The 13,238-nt window shown below is 32.7% G+C and overlaps 1 protein-coding gene across 1 annotated transcript; it reads left to right on the forward strand.

Annotated features, from left to right (window-relative positions):
• Positions 1-10,748: 10,748 nt before the first annotated feature.
• On the forward strand, positions 10,749-13,024 carry LOC114305813 (organic cation/carnitine transporter 3). Its single transcript, XM_082887549.1, has one exon. It carries the CDS (start codon positions 11,004-11,006, stop codon positions 12,735-12,737), a length of 1,734 nt encoding a protein of 577 aa, XP_082743675.1. The 5' UTR covers positions 10,749-11,003; the 3' UTR covers positions 12,738-13,024.
• Positions 13,025-13,238: the final 214 nt, after the last annotated feature.

The following is a 13,238-nucleotide window of genomic DNA, read 5'->3' on the forward strand; positions in this document are numbered from 1 at the left end:
AGGTCCATAATAGTGACATTACACTAATTAATATACAAGTATATATATTAATTAATACATATAGTACCACCGATCAAACAAAATATGTTGTTCACCATTTTACTTAATTTCTTTTGTGTATTCATTAAATAAATGCCATGTATATATATAAGATGAATCACATTTAATAAATTTAATAAATGGCGAAATCCATTATGTCACCTGAAAAGTCATCATATGAGGTAAAAAGTAAGGGTGCAACTCGGGCGGGTTCGATCGGGTTGGAAGGTTATTCAAGCCCAGTTTAAGTTGTGCTAAAATCTGCCCAAGCCCGCCCAAGACCGAATTGTAACCCGAGGATGTTTGCCCTAGCCCGATCCTATTTAAACCCGAATTGCCTTTGTAAATGAATTTTAATTTTTTTTTTTTGCAGCTACATTATTAAATTATTAAAATTTGACTCTATTTATAATTTTTTTTATTTATAGAAAATCATTAATACCATCAAAATAAATAATTTATATAATATAAGAGAGATGCCACTATAATAGTCCTTACAATTTATAAGTGAAAAAAAAAAGAAAAAAAAAAGTAAGATTTTATGTTATTTGTATATATAATATATATATTCGATATGATTTAATAATATAAATTACTTTAATATCATGTAATGGCTAATAATGTATATGTATATTTAATATTTTTATATATTTATATATATAATTCGGGTTTCGGGTTGCTCGGGTTGTTTGACGTCTTTGCCCAAACCAGCCCAAATTTAATTCGGACTTTTGAATTTTTGCCCAAGCCCGTACTGAATTTGAAAATATTTTGCCCAAGCCTTAAAAAAATTCGGGCTGAGCTCGGGTTGCTCGGGTTGAGCCCGCCCAAGTTGCACCCCTAGTAAAAAGTGTTGGCGAAATATTTACGTGATATAAAAAAAGATTTAATATTTTTTTTTTTAAATTGCCATCTCAACTTAAAATAGTATTTAGACTTGGGAGGGTTATTTTCACATCAATTTTGATGATTTAAATCGTTCACTTTCAAGAACTCGTTGAGTAGAATATTCATATAAAAAATTAAAATGATTAGATATCGACAACTGTATATTTGAATCATTTTTATTTTAAAAAAAATTGACAAAAAATATAATTTTAAGAATAGTCATTTATTTTTTATAAGACAAATATAATTTAAATATATAATTATCGATATCCAGCCATCTTAAGTTTTTTTATAAATATTTTATTTAACAAATTTAAAAAGTAAATGATTCAAATTACTAAAATCGATTCTAAAAATGGGCCTACCAAGTCGAACATATTCTCCCAAACTAAAATGGCCAAGATGAAAAAAACAAAAAAATCAAACCCCATAAAATATTCCTTTCATACCTATAGCATTTTCCTATAAGTTAGGCGGAATTCGACATCTTAACATTAATTTAATGGAAAAAATATTAAAAACTTTCAAACTATTATACAACATTGTCTACATTGCACATTTAGCCAATGAAAAAGGCTCACTAAGTAGGTTATTTTTTATCTCTTCACCATCTTACAAATGTGAGTTAGTTGGTAGGATGAATCCTTCAGATTTGTATGAATTATATCCAGTATTAAGAGTGTGAGTTTGAATTTCCACTTGTATGCGAGTTTGTGACTTACCGTTACATGGTTGAATAGTTCTGTTATATAACAATCCCTTAAGAGTATGTTTGTTTAAACGGACTGGATAAGGGGGGATTGGAATTCATTGAACTGTTAGTCATGGGATACAATGTTCCCGGATTTGTTTAGTCATGTGATTAGATGTCAGAAAATGACTATTTGGTTGGATAAGATATGAATCCAATGTTTGTTTGGAATATTATAGAGAATGATAAATGTTCAAATGACTATTTTACCATTTTCAAATATTTACTAAGTAATAGCATTATTAAATATATTTTTAATATTTTAATTATTTTTAACTAGATTAAATAAAAATTTATTTTATTTTATTTTTTACACAATTAAATAAATTTATTTTTAAAAAATTAAAAAAATAAAATATCAATAAAAATATATGTTATTTTTTTAATTAAAATTTTAAATAAATTTATTTTAAAAAAATAATAATAATTAAATAATGAAATTACATAAAACATCTATTAAAATTTAAATAATGAAATTAAATAAAATATAAACAAAATTTTAAAAGAAAACATCAATAAAATATCTATAAAAAATTATTTTAAAAAATTAAATAAATAAAACATCAATAAAAATTAAATAAAATTATTTTATTTTTAAATTGAGACATTTAAATTTTATTGAATTTTACTAAATATAATACATAATTAAATAATAAGGGGTCAAAATGGTCATTCCACCACTTAATTCCATATTCTCTTATCCCTCCATTTGTGTCTCACCCTCCATGGGATGGAATAGGCCAATAGATTTAGGACTACTAGTCCGGTGCAAAAATTTTGAACCAAATAACAAACTATTAGTCCAGATAGACTAATAGTCTAATCCCACCCCTCAATTCCTCAAAACAAACACTACCTAATAGTGACCTATGAGGTTTCGACACCTTCTAAGGTTTAACTCCTATTACCCTTATGTGGTGGGCCTTTTGAGTCAATATATATTACATAACTAATTTAAAATATAAGATGTATAATATCATATACAACTCCAAAACTAATACATAATTAATCAAGTTATAGGGTCATCATTTTTTATCGAGGTTGGTCCAAATGTCAAAGCAACACGAGATGGGAGAACCAAACTGATAGAAATAGTTAAAAAGTTGCATTTTAGTTGTATCGGGAAGGGGTGGGTGCGAAACGATTGCGGCCACGAAACCTCTAATCTGCTATTCGTTCACCAGATTGGCAGATTAGAGAAAATTAATTTGTATTTATACGTTAATTCGGCAGATATGGATTAAGCGGATTGACAGATTAGCGGAAAGACGTGAATAGGTTTGGTGGTTTAAAATTTTATAAATTTTTAATATAATTCAACTTGTGCACTTCCTATAAATAAGGCTAAGTTTGGCAAGTTCATAAAAAGCCAAAAAGTTAAAAGGTTACTCAAAAAGTTAAAAAGTTATCACTATTCACCAAAAGTTAAAAATTACGGCTGCACAACTCTAAATTCCAATTTTTTCCTACACACTGATTTATACAATTTTTTAATACACATTTTTTCATAAAAAGTCAAAAAAATTAACCCAAATATCCATATTTTTTTCCTCAATTTTTTAGTCCAAAAAGATAAAAAGTGCACTAATTTAGGACACTCCAAACAATCCCTAAATAAAAATATATTATAGTTAATGACTTAAAAACGTATTACAATCATTAGATGTCTCATCCAAAAAAAAAAAGTTTAAAACTTTAGAATATTATAATCACTGAATGTCTCATCCACATATTACAATCACAGCATGTCTCATCTACATAAAGTATTACAATTTGTGGTTCTTAAAATATAAAAATAATTCAAACCACCAAAACCATGAACAGAACAGTAGTAGAGATTGTATACCTCTGTATTATTACATCTATATCTGTTTTTTTTCAAAACTAAAACCATTATTTTTAGAGTTAGATTTAAAAACAAAAAAAATATATATAAATAAATAATACATTTATTTTTTTTCAATTCAAAAAATATATCCAAGTTGAAAGCTCTTTTTCAACTGAATATATTTAACATAATATTTAAACTCTTTTTTAATTGAAAATACAAATAAAATATCTAAATAAATTGAAAATACAAAATCTTATAAAATATTAGGGATACTTGTGATTTGGCGCTTCGGTTACGGCCAAAGGAATCTTAAACCCACCATCTGTCCAAAACTAGGCGGATTGGAAAAAAATCAATCGCAACCGTCCGCTCGTCGTCACGCATCCGTTCAAAATGCGACCGATCGATTCGGTTTGGACAGATCAGTATATGCACTGCTCACCCCTAGTATAGTGAGAAAATACTTTTATTTTTTGGTGGAGGATCCTCTCTTGTCTAAAATCTAAATTAAAAGATTTTTGTTTGAGTCTTTGAAATCCATCACAGATTCAAATTTAATGATTTGAATCCTCTATTTTGTTAGATAATTTACGAGATTAAGAGTATCATTAACCAATTCTGCAGGTCCCTAGAATTGATAAATAAGTTGATCTATGATCCGTTGGGTGGTTTTTGTTTTTTTGTAATAATTAAGTTCATTGACACTGATGTTTAAGTCAATCTATTTTCAGTTGGATAGTTTTTGTTTTTTCGTAATAATCTATTTTCAGTTGGATAGTTTTTGTTTTTTTTAATAATTAAGTTAATTAACACGGATGTTTAAGCTATTCTATGTTCGGATGGATGGTTTTAGCTCGAATGTTTAAACTTTAAATTTTATTTTTTGGTTGTGCTTTATTCAATACCGATCTATTGTCGTCACAGACTAAAGCCCCTGACTTAATATCATTATATTATCAGTAATGTTAGATATTATGAGAAGTCTTTTATAAAAATAATCATAAAAGATTTATGATCTTTACATTATATTTAGAATAAAATATTATACATTAATCAAGATAATTTAAGAATTATAAATTTTTCATTATCATTTTCATAAAAAAAAATTATAATCCCTAATATTTCTCTTATATTATAAGAAAATGATATTATTGTATGATGATCAGTAATGCTGCAGGTCCCAAAACAATGACCGAATGAATGACCAAAGATCTACGTGGACTGCCAGCTTAAAAAAATGGGTCCCACGCTAAACAACTCACCATCTCTCACCAGGCACAAGTTCGGAAAGTGGTTTTGTAATGCCCAAAACGTGTCGTTTTGGGGAAAATTCTCGAACAAAAAAACAAAAAAAAAACACAAAGGCAATCTATTCCTCACGCTCCTCCATAGCCGGCCACCTCTCCACCAGCTTTGGCAAACCGCCAACCCCTCAATTCTGTGTCTTCCTCTTCTTTCTTTCTTTCATTCTTCTTCTGCTTCTTCTAGATCTAGAAGAAACCACACCCAACTTTGCTATTAGAGAAAAAGGTTTCAAATTAACCATTTCCAATCCATACAAGCAATACTGCTTTTCAATTCTAGCCACCTCTAGGAAACTCCAATAGAATATTTCATTCTCTCTCTAACTTCTCTCAATTAAACCCACTTCTTTGTGTATTTAACTTTCATTATTCAAACACATTTTTAATTAAAATTTTAAATAAATTTATTTTAAAAAAATAATAATAATTAAATAATGAAATTAAATAAAACATCTATTAAAATTTAAATAATGAAATTAAATAAAATATAAACAAAATTTTAAAAGAAAACATCAATAAAATATCTATAAAAAATTATTTTAAAAAATTAAATGAATAAAACATCAATAAAAATTAAATAAAATTATTTTATTTTTAAATTGAGACATTTAAATTTTATTGAATTTTACTAAATATAATACATAATTAAATAGTAAGGGGTCAAAATGGTCATTCCACCACCTAATCCCATATACCATCTTTTCTCTCCAGGCAAACCATTAATTAATTTTTTTTTATTACAATTTTAACCTTAAGTGAAATGACTATAGAGGACAAGTTATGTTACACACCATTTGTGTATTTACCATAAAGGACAAGAATGAATATAATATAAATCATCAATTTCAAACTTGTTCGTTACATATCTTTTTTGTCAAGAATACAAAAACCTTAAAATCAAAACCAAAAACTCTTCAACAAATAATCAAAAATATAGTATTATTGAAGATTTTGAATAGATTCAATGAAGGATGCATCTGGCAACTTTGATTGGCAACAATGGAGCAAGGAAGAGGTTATTTTTTTGTTGTTTTTGTTTTCGTTTTCGTTACTTGTTGAGTGGTAAATAGTTGGTACAGTTCGGGTAACCAGAGGTGGATATTATATCATTGTTCAACATACTACGGTCGAACAAAATGCCTTTGTTCAACATACTACGGTCGAACAAAATGGCTTTGTTCAACATACTACCGTCGAACAACATGTCTTTGTTCAACATATTACGGTCGAACAAAATGGCTTTGTTCAACATACTACCGTCGAACAACATGTCTTTGTTCAACATATTACGGTCGAACAAAATGCCTTTGTTCAACATACTACCGTCGAACAAAATACCTTTGTTCAACATACTACGGTCGAACAACGTGTTCAACGTACTACAGTCGAACTTTATTCTTATATTCGGTTAACAAAAATCGAGCAATTTCATTTAATTCGACTCTGTACTACCGAACATTTACAATTTATTTTTTTGTTTTTTTTTTTTTTTTTCAGAACGGATGCTCCGTGGAATGCAGTAATGTTGTGTTTTCAGCAATGGAGATAAGTGCATAAAACCCTAAAATAAATAATAACTCACCTACTAAATCTCCAATGTAAAGTTCCAGCTGTGTTGAGCAACACCACAGACGACACGTATTTTCAGCAATGGTGTTCACCAGTTTGAATAGAGAATGGAGGGGGAGATGAATATCGTGGGTGTGGGGTGTGTGGCTATGTGGAGGCAAAGATGGAACTTTGTGTGTATATTGTTGGGGTTGTTGTGTGAGTATGGATAAATATATAAATTTGTGGTGTGTGATGAGAACAATATTTATTTTTCAAATTATTTTTGGTGTGTGTTTAGAAATGGTTTGCCTTGAGACAACTTATGGTGTGTATATAGAGCCTCCCCCCTTATCTCTCCATTTGTGTCCCACCCCCTATGAGACACAATAGTCCAATGGATTTAGGACTAATAGTCTGGTGCAAAAATTTTGAACTAAATAATAAACTATTAGTTCAGATAGACTAATAGTCTAATCCCACCCCTCAATCCCTCAAAACAAACACCACCTAATAGTGACCTATGAGGTTTCGACTCCTTATAAAGTGTAACTCCTATTACCCCTATGTGTTAGACCTTTTGAGTCAATATATATTACATAACTAATTTAAAATATAAGATGCATAATATCATATACTACTCCAAAACTAATACATAATTAATCAAGTTATAGGGTCATCATTTTTTATCCAGGTTGGTCCAAATGTTAAAGCAACACGAGATGGGAGAACCAAACTGATAGAAATCGTTAAAAAGTTGCATTTTCGTTGTATAGGGTAGGGATGGGTGCGGATCGATTGCGGCCATGACACTTCTAATCTGCTATCCGTTCACTAGATTAGCGGATTAGAGAAAATCAATCCGCATTTGTCCGCCAGTCCGGCGGATGTGGATTGAGCGGATTGCAGATTAGCGAAAAGACGTGAATAGGTTTGGCAGTTTAAAATTTTATAAACTTTTAATATAATTCAACTTGTGCACTTCCTATAAATAAGGCCAAGTTTGGCAAGTTCATAAAAAGCCAAAAAGTTAAAAAGTTACTCAAAAAGTTAAAAAGTTATCACTATTCATCAAAGTTAAAAATTACGGCTGCACAACTCTCAATCCCAATTTTTTCCTACACATTAATTTATATAATTTTTTAATACTCACTTTTTCATAAAAAGTCAAAAAATTAACCCAAACATCCATGTTTTTTTCCTTAATTTTTTAGTCTAAAAAGATAAAAAGTGCACTTATTTAAGACACCCCAAACAACCCCTAAATAAAAATATATTATAGTCAATGACTTAAAAAAGTATTACAATCATTGGATGTCTCATCCAAAAAAAAAAAGTTCAAAATTTTAGAATATTGTAATCATTGAATGTCTCATCCACATATTACATTCACAGCATATCTTATCTACATAACGTATTACAATTTGGGATTCTTAAAATATAAAAATAATTCAAACCACCAAAACCATGAACCGAGTAGTAGTAGAGATTGTATACCTCTGTATTATTACATCCATATCTGTTTTTTTTCCAAAACAAAAATCATTATTTTTAGAGTTAGATTTAAAAATTAAAAAAAAATATATAGATGAATAATACATTAATTTTTTTTCAATTCAAAAAATATATTCAAGTTGAAAGCTCTTTTTCAATTGAATATATTTAACATAATATTTAAACTCTTTTTTAATTGAAAATACAAATAAAATATCTAAATAAATTGAAAATACAAAATCTTATAAAATATTAGGGATACTTGTGATTTGACGCCTCGATTAGGGCCAAAGGAACCTTAAACCCACCATCTGTCCAAAACTAGGCAAATTAGAAAAAAATCAATCGCAACCGTCCACTCGTCATCACGCATCCGTCCAAAATGCGACAGATCGATTCGGTTTGGACGGATGAGTATATCCACTGCTCACCCCTAATATAGTGGAAAAATACTTTTATTTTTTGGTGGAGGATCCTCTCTTGTCTAAAATCTAAATTGAAAGATTTTGTTTGAGTCTTTAAAATCCATCACAGATTCAAATTTAATGATTTAAATCGTCTATTTTATTTGATAATTGACGAGATTAAGAGTATCATTAACCAATTCTGCAGGTCCCCTAGAGAATTGATAAATGAGTTGATCTATGATCCGTTGGGTGGTTTTTGTTTTTTTTGTAATAATTAAGTTCATTGACACTGATGTTTAAGTCTATTTTCAGTTGGATAGTTTTTGTTTTTTCGTAATAATCTATTTTCGGTTGGATAGTTTTTGTTTTTTTTTAATAATTTAGTTAATTAACACGGATATTTAAGCTATGAGCATTGATTGGCACCCGCAGTACGGGGCACCCCCAGCACCCCCCACCTCCACGTGGGGGGCTGTGGACCAAGGGAGAGTAAAAAAAAAAAAAAAATAAAAAAAAAAAAATAAAATAAAATTTCAGCCAATCACATGTTGTCACATCACTGGAGTCACTGGGGATCCTTCAAAATTGGGGTTCCAAAGCATTTTTGTTAAGCTATTCTATGTTCGGATGGATGGTTTTAGCTCGGATGTTAAAACTTTAAATTTTATTTTTTGGTTGTGCTTTATTCAATATCGATCTATTGTCGTCACAGACTAAAGCCTCTGACTTGATATCATTATATTATCAGTAATGTTAAGTATTATAAAAAAAAATTTATAAAAATAATTATGAAAGATTTGTAATTTTTAAATTATATTTTAAATAAAATATTATATACTAATCAAGATAATTTAAGAGTTTTAAATTTTTCATGATAATTTTCATAAAAAAAATTTATGATCCCAATATTTCTCTTATATTATAAGAAAATGATATTATTATATGACGATCAGTAATGCCACAGGTCCCAAAACAAGAGCAAGGATTCTCTAAAGTAGTTTTTCTCTAAAATATCTTAGAGTGTTACATTGTGTGGTTGAGATTTACTGACAAGTCACATCTTAAGAAATTCTCAACCAATGTAACACTCTAAAAAATTTTAAAAAAATTTCACTCTAAAAGGATTCTTGGTGCCAAAATAATGACCGAATGGATGACCAAAGAGTTACGTGGACTGCCACCTTAAAAAAATGGGTCCCACGCTAAACAACTCGCCATCTCTCACCAGGCCCAAGTTGGGAAAGTGGTTTTGTAATGCCCAAACGTGTCGTTTTGGGGAAAATTCTCGAACGAAAAAAAAAAAAACACACGAGGCAATCTGTTCCACACGGCCCTCCATAGCCGGCCACCTCTCCACCAGCTTTGGCAAGCCGCCACCCCCTCCCTTCTTTGTCTTCCTCTTCTTTCTTTCTTTCATTCTTCTACTGCTTCTTCTAGATCTAGAAGAAACCACACCCAACTTTGCTATTAGAGAAAAAGTTTTCAAATTAACCATTTCGAATTCATATAAGCGATACTGCTTTTCAATTCTAGCCACCTCTAGCAAACTCCAATAGAATATTTCATTCTCTCTCTAACTTCTCTCATTTAAACCCACTTCTTTGTGTATTTAACTTTCATTATTCAAACACATTTTTCAGAAGTAAATATCGTTTATGGGATTGAACAAAATAAACATCATTTATGCTGTGAAATATATGGAACAAATGAATTTATTGTATATAATTTGAGTATCATAACAACATCAACAAAGATCAATATTTGGAGAACTATTTCCTCACCGGAACTTGGACAAATCAAGTAAAGAAACCCACATTATTCTATGCTCTGTTTCATGCTTAGGAATTAGAATCATAATAATTCCACAAAAATTAAACCATGATTTCATGTTTTGTTTCATATATTGCTTATTTATGTATTTGTTTGTTTTGATTTATAAATATATACATATATATATATATATATATATAGACACTGAGAGAGAGAGAGAGATATAGAGAGAGAGAGAGTGACGCCAAAGGGGCGAGTGTAGTCCTCTCCCTCTGTTTTTTTCTAGATCTAGAAGAAGAAAGAAAAGAGGAAGCAGGGTTGAGGGAGTCGTCGGAGTTGTTGGGGAAGATGGTCGCCACCGGTGATGATTTTTCCTTTTCTTCGGTGATGATTATTCTACTTTCAATGCACTGAAATGAGTTGAGGGGGTTTTGGCAGCTCTTTCTCCTCTTCTTCTTCTTTTTTTTTTTTTAATTTTTAATTTTTATTTTTTTTTTTCAAAAGTTAATTGATGTTAGAGATACTAAATATTCTATCAAAATTTTAACAAATGTCTCATATGAGTGTGGGACCCACACAATATCTACATCATATAAGACATTTAATAAAATTTTTGATAAAAGACATTTAATAAAATTTTTGATAAAATTTTTAAGATCTCTAACATTTTGTCAAAAGTTTCTTGAGAGGGAAATAAATCAGAGTTGTTTAGTTGTGGGATCCACTCTTCTTAGGTGGCAGTCTAGTAGGTGTTTGGTCATTCATTCGGTCATTGTTTTGGGGCCTGTAGTATTGCTGTTATATGGTTTTGGGGCCTGCAGCATTACTGTTATATGATAAGTTAGAGACCTCTAGTTGTGATCATGCGCTGTCTGTCTGTGTCTGTTTTCAGTATTTAGAGAGGAGGGTAACAAAAGAGAGGGACGCAAGCAAAGCAAAGGAAAGAGTGTAGTTGAGAGAGAGAGAGAGAGATGGCTGATCCAACTCCCCTAATTCTATCACGAACCGAGTCAGAAACTCCGAGTGGTATTAGGAGGGTAGAGGGTGATGAGAAATACATACCCCCCTCATCCTCCTCCTCCACCTTGGATGAGACTATAGAACAGTGTCTAGGAGATTTCGGGTGGGCTCAGTTCTTTCAGGCTGCCCTCGTATCAGTCGCGTGGGTCTTTGACGCACAACAGACCTTCGTCAGTGTGTTCACGGATGCCCAACCGACATGGCACCTTACTACTACTACTGGTGGTGGTGACACGATGATGATGATCTGCCAACTTCCGAGGAATTCATGGGCTTGGGATATGCCCATCGACACCTCCATAATCTCAGAGTGGTCATTGGAGTGTGCCGGTTCGATATTGACAGGGCTGCCGGCGTCATCATTCTTCATGGGTTGCCTTGCCGGTGGATTCATCCTGGCCACACTTGCAGACTCCTCATCACTGGGTCGCAAGAACATGCTACTCCTATCCTGCCTCCTCATGTCACTTGCTGGCCTCTCCACAGTGTTCTTCTCCACCAACATCTGGATCTACTCAGCCCTCAGATTTGTTAGCGGCTTTGGCCGTTCCACCATTGGAACCTGCGCTCTCGTCTTATCCACGGAGCTCGTCGGGAAACGCTGGCGACCCCAGGTCGGTATTATTGGCTTCATTTGCTTCACCCTTGGCTTTCTATCCTTACCAGCCATCGCTTACTTCAATAGGGGCTCTTCATGGAGGTTACTGTATCTGTGGACATGTGTTCCGGCAATCTTCTACTGTGTCTTATTTCATTTCTTAGCCCTCGAGTCTCCCAGATGGCTCTTCCTCCGAGGACGTAAACAAGAATTCCTCGCCACGCTTAAGACTCTTGCAACCCCTGCAAAACGTAGTAGCATGACGACGTCCATTGATGATGATGATGATGATATTGAACAAGTTCAAGTAGTAGAAGAGGAATCATGCAAGGACAAGGACAAGGCCAAGGACAAGGACGACGTCGTGGTGGTGGTTGGCGGCGTCTACTTGTATTCGGCCATGAAGATGCTGCTGGAGAAAAGTTGGGCTTTGAAACGATTGTTGGCAGTTATGGTGATTGGTTTTGGGATCGGGATGGTGTACTATGGGATGCCGCTGGGGGTGGGAAGCTTGGCTTTGAATCTGTACCTGAGCACTACATTTAACGCCCTGTCAGAGCTGCCTGCGTCGCTGGTCACATTCTTATTAGTAGGGAGACTGAACAGGAAAGGCTCCCTATTAGGGTTCACCACGTTGAGCGGCATGTGTAGCGTGATGTGCTCGTTCTTGGTAGTGGTCATGAGGAGCAGCGATGATGATTATAATAATAATAATAATGGACAGGGACAGGGAGACAAGATGATGACGTCTTCGTGGTGTTGGTGGTGGAAAGGGTTCCAGATTGGGTTGGAGATGATATCATTCTTCAGTGCGTGCACTGCGTTTAACGTGCTGCTGATTTACACGATAGAGTTGTTTCCGACGTGCGTGAGGAACTCGGCCATGTCTATGGTGAGGCAGGCGTTGGTTTTGGGTGGGGTGTTCAGCCCTGTTTTGGTCGCAGCTGGAAGGAATAATTCAGGATTGCTGTCATATGGGGTGTTTGGGGTGACGATTGGGTTATGCGGGTTATTCGTCACATTTCTGCCGGAGACAAGGGGCCACACCATTTGTGATACAATGGATGAAGAGGAGCCACAAACTTAAAAAAGAGAGAGAGCGCAAGAGCAAGAGCAAGAGCAAGCATCTACCAGCTGTCCTACTTCAAGCAATTGAGATTGTCTTTTGTCGTACGTGGTGATTTTTTCTTTTTTTCTTTTTTAAAAGAACCAAGGTCACGTTAAGCAGGCCTGTCAATTATTAAAGCCAATAAATATTAGGTAGAAATATCTTTTATGAAAATTCTTCTTTTAATTAGTTTGTAATGTTTTGTTATATATTATGTAATTATCTTTAATTTAGTTTCATAAAATTTTATATGATATTTATTACAAGCATGTATCTACATTTCAAGGATGTGTGAATCCCTCTTTCACGGCCAACCAATTAATTAGTGCCACCTCAGAAAAATTGCAAGTTGTATCAAAGGCTTTAAATCCTCGCACCTAATTATGTCCTCTCTCTCTCTCTCCCCTTACAGATCTGCTCCTCCTTTCCGCCCCCTGTTACAATCCACCGACAACCGTCCCTTGCCCAGCCAGCATAAGC

The sequence above is a fragment of the Camellia sinensis genome, chromosome 9, assembly GCF_055761805.1.
Source record: "Camellia sinensis isolate YWXY chromosome 9, ASM5576180v1, whole genome shotgun sequence".
NCBI lineage: Eukaryota > Viridiplantae > Streptophyta > Magnoliopsida > Ericales > Theaceae > Camellia > Camellia sinensis.